Source organism: Peromyscus maniculatus, chromosome 4, assembly GCF_049852395.1.
Source record: "Peromyscus maniculatus bairdii isolate BWxNUB_F1_BW_parent chromosome 4, HU_Pman_BW_mat_3.1, whole genome shotgun sequence".
In the NCBI taxonomy this organism is placed as follows: Eukaryota; Metazoa; Chordata; class Mammalia; order Rodentia; family Cricetidae; genus Peromyscus; species Peromyscus maniculatus.
Window position 1 is genome coordinate 14,466,324 of NC_134855.1, and position 10,164 is coordinate 14,476,487.

At 57.9% G+C, this 10,164-nt stretch overlaps 2 protein-coding genes across 4 annotated transcripts in view; both read left to right on the top strand.

The window, feature by feature from the left end:
* The window catches only part of Card9 (caspase recruitment domain family member 9), an 11,851-nt gene extending 4,848 nt beyond the window's left edge, over window positions 1–7,003 (top strand). For both annotated transcript variants that reach the window (XM_076569184.1, XM_042275107.2), the window contains 10 exons: window positions 33–337; window positions 412–591; window positions 702–845; window positions 1,178–1,303; window positions 2,621–2,812; window positions 3,772–3,813; window positions 4,182–4,230; window positions 5,609–5,682; window positions 6,629–6,705; window positions 6,781–7,003. In XM_076569184.1, the coding sequence (XP_076425299.1) occupies window positions 33–337; window positions 412–591; window positions 702–845; window positions 1,178–1,303; window positions 2,621–2,812; window positions 3,772–3,813; window positions 4,182–4,230; window positions 5,609–5,682; window positions 6,629–6,705; window positions 6,781–6,880 (1,289 nt within the window). In that variant the 3' untranslated portion in view covers window positions 6,881–7,003. The remainder of the gene's footprint in view (window positions 1–32; window positions 338–411; window positions 592–701; window positions 846–1,177; window positions 1,304–2,620; window positions 2,813–3,771; window positions 3,814–4,181; window positions 4,231–5,608; window positions 5,683–6,628; window positions 6,706–6,780) is intronic.
* Window positions 7,004–7,086: 83 nt separating this feature from the next.
* Window positions 7,087–9,216, top strand: Dnlz (DNL-type zinc finger). 2 transcript variants are annotated; one of them, XM_076569185.1, is made up of 3 exons: window positions 7,087–7,417; window positions 7,746–7,885; window positions 8,955–9,216. In XM_076569185.1, the coding sequence occupies exons 1-2, from the start codon at window positions 7,186–7,188 to the stop codon at window positions 7,868–7,870; spliced, it is 357 nt and encodes a 118-aa protein (XP_076425300.1). In that variant the 5' UTR covers window positions 7,087–7,185; the 3' UTR covers window positions 7,871–7,885; window positions 8,955–9,216. The 2 variants fall into 2 exon arrangements, with proteins under 2 accessions (XP_076425300.1, XP_006981043.1); XM_006980981.4 differs by having other exon boundaries at window positions 7,092–7,413.
* Window positions 9,217–10,164: the final 948 nt, after the last annotated feature.

The window sequence follows — 10,164 nt, forward strand, 5'->3', positions numbered from 1 at the left end:
ACGGGCTCCATCTGACACTGCGTGGTCCCCAGATGCCTCAGGGGAATCGGGCCTGACGCAGCTGCTGATGACAGAGGTCATGAAGCTGCAGAAGAAGGTGCAGGACCTGACGGCCCTTCTGAGCTCCAAGGACGACTTCATCAAGGAGCTGCGGGTGAAGGACAGCCTCCTTCGAAAGCACCAGGAGCGCGTGCAGCGCCTCAAGGAAGAGTGCGAGCTGAGCAGCCGGGAGCTGAAGCGCTGCAAGGACGAGAACTACGACCTGGCCATGCGCCTCACGCACCTGAGTGAAGAGAAGGCCTCGGCGCTCATGCGGAACCGCGACCTGCAGCTCGAGGTGATCACTTGCCCCACCCGCGGGGGGGGTGGGGTCTGGAGGAGGCTGCAGCTGACCGGACCACCCACCCACAGGTGGACCGGCTCAGGCACAGCCTCATGAAGGCGGAGGATGATTGCAAGGTGGAGCGGAAACACACACTGAAGCTCAGGCATGCCATGGAGCAGCGGCCTAGCCAGGAGCTGCTGTGGGAGCTACAGCAGGAAAAGGACTTGCTGCAGGCCCGAGTGCAAGAGCTGGAGGTCTCGGTCCAGGTAGGGCTACCAGCAGTGCACACCAGGGCCCCCTTCTGCAGGGGTCCAGGCTGGGCACGCCAGATGGTACAACTGCAGTGGCCAGGCTTGTTGCCCTCTGCCACCTCTAGGGGGGGAAGCTGGACCGGAACAGCCCCTACATTCAAGTTCTCGAGGAGGACTGGCGCCAGGCACTGAAGGAGCACCAGGAACAGGCCAACACCATCTTCTCCCTGCGCAAGGACCTCCGCCAGGCTGAGGCCCTCCGGACCCGGGTGAGAGACCAGGGCAAGCAGGCAAGGCCCACTGGGTACCTGGACGGTGGTGTCTGGGATCTAGCTCACAGTCTCCCCTTCACCAATTCCCGGTGCACAGTGGTGTCATGTCCACAGCTAGGGTCACCCTTTGGGTTTACAGTGTGACCAATGGTAACTGAGGCCGTGGTCTTAGACCAGGCTAGCCTGCTGTGGCCTGGGACTCGAGTGCCCTTCCCGTCATCCCAGCTAGCCCGACCTTGTGTGCTCTGGAGCTGTTGCCCCTGCATCCAGCCCAGGGCCCGGGTGGGCAATGGAGAGTGGGCGGGGCTGAGCGTTGGTGCTTCCCGTAGTGCATGGAGGAAAGGGAGATGTTCGAGTTGCAGTGCCTGGCCTTGCGCAAGGATGCCAAGATGTACAAGGAGCGGATCGAGGCTATCCTGCAGCAGATGGAGGAGGTCTCCATTGAGCGGGACCAGGTAGGCGCCACATTGGTGTTCAGAAGATGAAAACAAGAGGAGGCATGCTGGGGTGCCCGTGTAGCAGCCCTTGGAGCTGTGGCCAAAGCCTTTTTTATGTATTCACACCTGAGGTGACCTGGCAGCATTGTAAGAACCTGGGCCTCCTGTACAAACACAGGAAAGCCTGCCTCTCACAGGAAGAGCTTATGTGGCAGGGGAGTCGCAGTGGCCCCTGCGCTGGTGAGGGTGAGGACAGGAGAGGGAGATGCCAGCTGCACAGGTGGGGGTGGAGGGCAGGGCATCGGGTAGAAGAGCTGGTGGTGGCTCCCTGGGATAGGTGGTAGTAGCAGCTCATGCCTGTAATCCCAGCATTTGGAGGCTGAGACAAAATAATTGCTGTGAATTACGGCCAGCCTGGATTACACAGCGAGTTCCAGCCAGTTGGGGCTACAATGGGAGACCTTGTCTCCCAAAGCCAAAAACAACAGAAAGTAGTAGCAGCTGAGCCAGGTTTGGTGGCACATGCCTGCAGTCACAGGCTTTGGGGGTAGAGGCAGGAGGATCAGAAATTCAAGGCCATCCTCAGCTACATAGTAAATTTTACGCCAGTTTGGGATAATGAAGCTGTCTCCCAGGAAACAAAAGAAAAAGCATGGTGATCATTTTAAGAACAGCCATCAATCTTGTTCTTGTTTTGTTTTTCAAGACAGGGTTTCTCTGTGTAGTCTTGGCTGTCCTGAAACTCACTCTGTAGTCCAGGCCGGCCTCTGCCTCCCGAGTGCTGGGATTAAAGGGTGTGCCTCCTCCACCTGGCATTGATCATGTTCTTGATGTAAAGTGGCATCCAGAACTTACAAAACGTGCCACATGGGTGGGACAGAGACACATACTGACTCTCTACTGGGGACATATGATGTCTTAGTTGGACCTCAAGGAACTACCTTGAGTATTGGTCACAGAGATTTTCAGCGGCTTCTTTGTTGAGTTTTCCTTTTAAAATTAACTTTATTTTTGATTGTTCTGAGACAGTGTCTTACGTAGCCTTGCCTCAAACTCAAAATATGTCCAAAGAGGACCTTGAACTACTGATCCGGCTTCTGCCTCCCAAATGCAAGGATGCTGGGCATGTGCTACCCCACCCCAGTGTCTGTTCTTTCATACAGCAGCCCTGACTGCTTTGAGAATCCTCCCAGTTCAGCCACTCCAACTGCACAACTGTGGCTGACATCCAGCCAGGGCCTTTGCTGGAGCCTGGGGTCTGGACAGGCAGATGAAAGCCGAGAGCATCACCGGCCGGGTCTCTGGCTGAGGGTGTGCCCTCTCCTATCTCTCCAGGCTATGGCCTCGAGGGAAGAGCTGCATGCCCAGTGTGCCCAGAGCTTCCAGGACAAAGATGAGCTCCGAAAGCAGGTTCGAGAGCTGGGTGAGAAGGCAGACGAGTTGCAGCTGCAGCTGTTCCAGAGTGAGGGCCGGTTGCTGGCTGCCGAGGGCAGACTCAAACAGCAGCAGCTGGACATGCTCATCCTGGTAGGTCCCCGTGTCTGCTCTGTCTGGGGTAGTCTGGGCAGTGAGGGAGCTGGGGAGGACACGGGGTCAGAGCAAGATTCCAAGAGGGATCATGAAGCCTAGGGGCATCCCCAGTCCTAGCCTGGCATGGCTGGTGCCCTGCTTGTGGCTTCCAAAAATGCCTGAGTCCCTTTTCCTCTTTGGAGCTCCTCATGTTGGGGTGATAGACATAGACATAACTCAAGGTCAAGTCAGCACATAGGACTTGACCTATAGGATTGGACAGTGGCCGTGACCAGGGTGTAACCTTCAAGTGGCTTGGCAGGGTAGTATTAAGAAAGGCAGATGTGAGCTGGGCGGTGGTGGCGCACGCCTTTAATTCCAGCACTTGGGAGGCAGAGGCAGGCGGATCTCTGTGAGTTCGAGGCCAGCCTGGGCTACCAAGTGAGTTCCAGGAAAGGCGCAAAACTACACAAAGAAACCCTGTCTCGAAGAAAAAAAAAAAAAAGAAAGGCAGATGTGGGGGCTGGAGAGATGGCTCAGAGGTTAAGAGCACTGCTTGTTCTTCCAAAGGTCCTGAGTTCAATTCCCAGCAACCACATGGTGGCTCACAACCACCTGTAATGAGATGTATACAGAACACTGTATACATAATAAATAAATAAATCTTTAAAAAAAAAAAAAGAAAGGCAGAAGAAAGAAAGAGAGAGAGAGAGAGAGAGAGAAAGAAAGAAAGAAAGAAAGAAAGAAAGAAAGAAAGAAAGAAAGAAAGAAAGAAAGAAAGAAAGAAAGAAAGAAAGAAAGAAAGAAAGGCAGATGTTCTGGGCAGGGTCCTGAAGAGATGGCATGGCCGAGATGCATGCAGGGCCTCCCTAGAGGATGGGGCTGGGGTGGGGCCCTCACCACACCCTGCACACCCCATGCCCAGGTGCTTAGAGCCCCTGTGTCCCGCTGACCAATTCCCTTTTCTGTGGCCACAGAGCTCTGACTTGGAGGACAGTTCCCCTAGGAACTCCCAGGAGGTGAGTGTGATCCAATGGGCGGGCACAGAGTGGGCCTCTCCCTGGCCCCCAACCTCCATCCGGCCCCACACTCATCTCGCACGGGCTGTCCCTTCTCCCCAGTTTCGGGTCGGGTACAGGGAAGAGTGCTGGCCAAACGCCAAGGCACAGACAGTGCCCACACCCTGGCCTCTCAGGACGTGGACTTTATGCTAGGGTCCCCCTGGCCTGCTGGCCTGCTGAGACTGAGTCCCTGAGGGTCTCTGTGCAGAGGGGTGACAGTAGTGGCCACTGAGGAGCCAAGTGGGTAGTGGGGTCAGCCACATCTAACCCTGGGACAATGGTGGCTTGTAACATGGCCTAACTGGGTGGGTCTTTCTGTCTGGAAGCTCTCACTGCCTCAGGACCTGGAGGAGGACGCCCAGCTCTCAGACAGAGGTGAGGAGGTGGGGGTGCCATGCCCTGCCAGAGCCTGCCCTAGCCCAGAGGCACCTGGCCCTCGTCTCCTGGCCTCCCAGAAACCTGGCCCATCCTCAGCACACAAAGCTGTGCGACTTACTCTGTCTCAGAGGTCACACCACTCCAAGGATAGAGAAACTGAGGCAGAGAGTGGCATCGGTGAAGGGCTAAATTATTAGGCTGACACACACAGAGAATAAGGCATCTGGATCGAACACAGGGCTTAGGTCTCAGGGCCTGTGGCTCAGGGCAGTGAGTGTGGAGCCCCCGCCCTGCCTAGGCCCACCTTTCCCCGCCAGCCTCCCCCCTGCAGAGAGATCTCCGAGCCAGTACCCAGGTGTGTTCAAAGAGGAAGGAAGGGGTGGCGCCATGGACAGAGCAGCAGGAGATGGGGTTGTGTGCTATCCACAGCAGCGGGCAGCCAGACAGGACCCGCTCTGGTCTGACTGCTGGCTCATTAGTCCTGGAGATGGCAGCTGGGGGAGCTGGGGAGAACAGTGTCCTGAAGTAGCTGGAGGTGGGAGGTGGGGGTCTGGTGCAGGGAGGAGCCCTGAGAGCTGTCGTGAGAAGTCCAGCAGACTTCCTCAGCTCAGCCTTACCCCGGGCTCTAACCAAAGGCAAAAGAGGAACAAGTGCTGACGGAGAAGTGTGGAGGCGGGTCACCACGGCAGCCCCCAAGACCCGACTCTGAGCCACAGAGCTCCATGTGGGCACAAAAGGAGGAGAACCCGAGAACAGCCAGCTCCCCGAAAAGCCATGCCAGGAGCTAGGCACCATGAAATTAGAGCGGTAGTGGGTAGGTCTGTTGGCTGCTCTCATACTGAGTCCTCCTTGGACAGAACTGTTTCTTGATGTTCATACCCTCCCCGACACCTGCCTGGAGGCTTGAGCCTTGGTCTGCCCAGGACCTTGGGCATTCCTACTTTTCCTGGTCTAACTAATATAGAGTTCTTGCTCTCACCTCCAGAGGCCCTGAGCTCTCCACTGAGGCTGCTCCCACCCCACCCGTGGGAACCACTAGGCACATAAATGTCGCCAAGCCAACAGGGACATGGCCTGGGGCATGCGTGAGCAAACTGTCCTGGGGACCAGGAGTCTTTCCTGCCCCTCCACCCTTGTATGTTTGGTGACAGCCAGCCTGGGAGGTGGGGGTGGGGGTGGTAGGAGCCCTCTTGAGAGCTCCTGGCAGCCACGGGCTGGCTCAGCCGGGCCCTGTCTGGGAACTGCAGTCTCCACTGGACTTCTGTGAGGAGCCCAGCCCATAGGGCTGGCCTGGGCTAGTGCTAGTTGGGCTGTTAGCCAGAGGGAGGTGGTGGCCATGCTGGATGGGGCCCACAAGCACAGCTCTCCCTTGCAGGTGCCCTGGCAGACAGGGAGAGCCCAGAGCAGCCCTGCACGGCTCAGAACAAGGAGCAGCTTTCGCAAACTCATGTAAGGCTGACTGGGGTCCCCAGAGCCCCGGGGAGGAAGGTGACTCCACCGGTATCCCTGGACAGCTGGGGATCACAAGATCTTTGCAGTGCACGCGTGTGATGTAACATTGGGATAGTGTTTGGTACATGAAGTGGAGCCCCTCTTCTTGGACAGAACCCCAGATGTGGGGTGGTTGGGTGGGGTGGAGCACAATGAAAGGATGCCCATACAGCAGGCCCGTACAGCTGCTCACTGCAAAGAAGGTGTAGCAGGATTTCTCTGGGCCACCAACCAGCTCCCAAATGACACAGAAACTTCTTATTAGTCATGAATGCTCCGCCTTAGCTTAGGCTTGTCCCACTAGCTCTTACAACTTAATTTAACCTGTTTCTCTTCATCTACATTTTGCCTCAGGGCTTTTTACCTTTCTTTCATTCTGTATGACCTACTTTTCCTGCTTCCTCTGTGTCTGTCTGTCTGGCAGCTACCTAGCTGGCTGTCCTTCTCCCTTGTTCTCTCTCAAGCCTAAATTCCTCCTCCTACTTATTCCCTCTGCTGCCTAGCTATGGGCCATTAAGCTTTTTATTAGACCAATCAGGTGCCTTAGACAGGCAAGGTGAAACAGGAATACATCTTTACATCATTAAACAAATGCAGCATAAACAAACGTAACGCACCTTTACATAGTTAGTGATATTCCATGACATAAACAAACGTAACACACCTTTACATAGTTACAGTGATATTCCACGACATAAACAAATGTAACACACCTTTACACAGTTAAAGTGATAGTCTCCGACAAAGAAGTCATCCAGTCAGCCTGGCTAAGGGGTAGTTCCCCTGTGCTCGCTCATCTTGCAGTCCATCAGCCCCCCCCACCCCTCAGCACCTGGCCTGGCTTCACACTCGCTTGGGCCACGGGGAGGCCACAGTGCCCAGCTGCCGGCCCTTCCTTCTGCAGGGCACGGGGCCCAGCAGCAGCGAACCCCCCGAGAAGGAGAGGCGGCGCCTCAAGGAGAGCTTCGAGAACTACCGCAGGTGCGGGGCAGCGGGCAGGACGGCCTGGGAGGGTGGGACACCTGCGTGTACCTGCTCACACTGCGGGTCCCACAGGAAGCGGGCGCTCCGCAAGGTGCAGAACAGCTGGCGACAGGACGAGGGGGACCGCGAGAACACCACGGGCAGCGACAACACCGACACCGAGGGCTCCTAGCGGACGGCGCCGAGGCTGAGCATCTGTGTAATTGCTAAGGGATGCTGCATTTTTTACTGTACGCAACACATGCGCTGTACAAATGTTGGAAAACGCGGCTAAATAAAATGACCACCAAGCCGAGCCTGTTAGGTGGATGTGCACTCGGTGGGGACACCAGGAGGCGACAGAGGGCCGCGCGCCAGCGGCGACGGAAGCCGAAGAGGCCCGCTTCCGCCCGCGGCGCCCGTTTCCAAGATGGCTGATGCGGCCTCAGTCGCACGGAGGGGCGGTGCAAGAAGGGGCGGCCAAAGACCGCAGACGGGATGTTACGGACAGCTCTGAGCCGTGTGCCCACACTACTGCGTATTGTGCGGACCCGGAATCCCGGCCCGGGGCGGCTCTGGGATTCGGGGGCTCGTCTGAGGACCGCGGAGAGACAGCGGGGCTGGGCCTGGGGCTGGCGGAGCTCAAGCTCCGCTGCGGGATCCGGGCCTGGGGCGGCGCTGGGGCGCGTGGAGGCGGACCACTACCAGCTCGTCTACACCTGCAAGGTGGGCGCGGTCGGCAGAACCTGGGGCAGGTTGCCTTCCGAAGTAGTGGGGTTCTGGGAGAAGGGAAGGGAGGAATCTGTCTTTCGGGCTGCGGGGGGGCGGGGCCTTCCCGAGAGAGCCGGGAAGGGGTGGAGCTACCGTCGAGAGCCCGGGCCTTTTGAGAGATGGGTGGGATTGTCAGGAGACAGGCGTTATGGGAAGGAAGTGACTGGGGTCTCTCCTAGGTGGGACCATCTGGGAAAGAGTCGGGGCTGCCCCTCAGGGTGGAGTCAGCCCTCGGGAGGGGGCTTTCCTGTGTGCACCTGGCCTGACCACCTCTCCATCCCGGCTAGGTCTGTGGGACTCGGTCATCCAAGCGCATCTCAAAGTTGGCCTATCACCAAGGTGTGGTCATCGTTACCTGCCCTGGCTGCCAGAACCACCACATCATTGCCGACAACCTAGCCTGGTTTTCTGACCTGGAGGGCAAGAGGTAAGGCCAGCTGGGAGGGGTGGGGGTCAGGATTGTGGCCTTTATGAACCTGGGTCCTGAGTCAGGAGCCTTGCCTGGCTTCACTGGGACCCCTCTGTCTGGACAGCCCAGCTTCCACGTGGGTCTAGAAACCGTTGAATTTGAACTTCAGATAAACCACGAATAGCCCACAAATGTGGCCAACTACACCTCTAGGCAGCTCAGTCTAGTTCTGTGGCTCCACCTCTGTCACTGCCTGACCTCTGACCTCTCCACTGGCCTCTTCACTTTCTTTCATTTTTTGTTTTTTCGAGACAGGGTTTCTCTGTGTAGCTTTGCGCCTTTCCTGGAGCTCGCTTTGGAGACCAGGCTGGCCTCGAACTCACCAAGATCCGCCTGGCTCTGCCTCCCAGTGCTGGGATTAAAGGCGTGCGCCACCACCGCCCGGCCTGCCTTTTCACTTTCTAATGGAGGCCTTTTGCCCTCTGCCAACTCAGGGCGGGTGGAAGGGTATGTGTCAGACTGAAGTGGGCGCTGGCCTTCAGTCGGTGTTCCCACTTTTGGGAGGGCAGTGGAGAGGCCAGGAGCCAGTGTGGAGGATGGGTCTATGGCTGTGCCTGATGGCTTCTTAGCGACCTCCTGTGAGGAGAGATCAGAGGCAGGGGGATGGGCAGAGCCACAGAGGAAAGCCTGTGAGATAAGCATGCAGGCCCTGGGTCTCTAGGGTTCACCTGTTGGACATGTGGTGCAGAGAAATCTCAGCTCTGATCCGTAGAACAGGACAGAGCTGCAGGGATGGGTACCTGGCGAGAGGCGGGGCCGAGGCCCCGGTGTGCGCTGTGCAAGGGAGATGACACGTAGTTGCTGGCTTCTGGGGTGGCACTTCCTAACACACACGTTTGGTGAAGGTGCATTAGGTGACTGGTGTCCCTCGGGTGCTGGGACAAGTGTTCCGAGCCCAGGCTGGCCATGGGATGCCCTTGAGGGAGCCCAGGCTGACCGTGGGATGCCCTTGAGGGAGCCCAGGCTGGCCGTGGGATGCCCTTGAAGGGAGCCCGGACAGAGCTAATGCCGCCTTCCTGTCCTGCAGGAACATTGAAGAGATCCTAGCAGCCAGAGGAGAGGAGGTACGCCGAGTGTCCGGTGAGGGTGCCCTGGAACTAATTCTGGAGGCTGCTGAACCGCCTGCCGCCCCAGAAGGGGGTGAGGATCCCAGCCTCCCTGGCAAGACTGAACAGAGCTGACTTGTACACTCCTACCGTTGTGGGCTTGTGCCCCCCAAAAGTTGCTCCATTCACCTAGAACCTCTCAAGCCTGGGCTGTTCCTTGTCAGTAAACAGGCGTCACCTCCAGGTGCTGGGTGGGCTCCTGCTTTTCTTTTCCGAAGTCAGGACACCTCTGTGGCTCTAGGACCGCGGCCTTGTGAGCACCCCCCTGTCAGAGGAGTCGCCTCTGTCTGTGGTCCTCTGAGTGAGGCTGGGGCTGGGTGCTGAGTTGGCCTTGTGGCCTCGGGCAGTCTGTTCCTCAGGACCCCTCTTCCCCCTGTGTTGCCTGCTCTCTGCTGGCTGGCACTGGGAGCTTCCATTGTGTGAGCTAGAGTCAAGCCCAGCCCTGAGGCCTGGCTTTTGTCCCCTCAGTGCTGGCCGCAGACCCATAGGGTACTGCTCAGAGGCTTGGAAGAAGGGCGATCCCAGCTGCCTGCACCTCGCCATGCTTCTTCCTGTGCCGGGGCCTAAGGAGATGTGTGGCGGTGATGAGGGCCACATCACGCCTGCCTTGGGGGGAGGTTCATCTCCACACGCCTTCAGGATATTCTTGTGTTTAGGAAAACAAGCAGATACAAGACCGGGCCAGGCTTTCTGCAGGAGTTTCTGGGCCTGTGACCTCCCACATTAATCACCAGCCCATCTGGCAGGGAAGGACCTGGGACAGGAGGGCGGAGAAGGCAGCTGAGGGGAGTGTGACGGTGACACAATGCCACCCTGTCTCCTGGGACCCAGCTAGTGATTAGCAGTTCGCTCCAGGCCGTGGGAGGCCGGGCGCACTTGCAGGCGGTGTCTCCACTCCATTACCCCGTCCTTCCTCAGCAGGCACCCTGCTATTATCCCCACCCAGAGGCTCCTGTGCCATCTGTGCCAACTGTCACGGCCCCGAGGCAGAGCCAGCCCCCAGCGCCAGCCTGCTCCCCGTGGAGGACACAGAGGTCAGAGGGGGCCGACTGCCTTGCGCGGAGGCCCTGAAGTGCAGGAGGCCAGTGGAACCTGGCGAGGCTGCCTTGGAGGGTCTGGACCAGAGTCCGG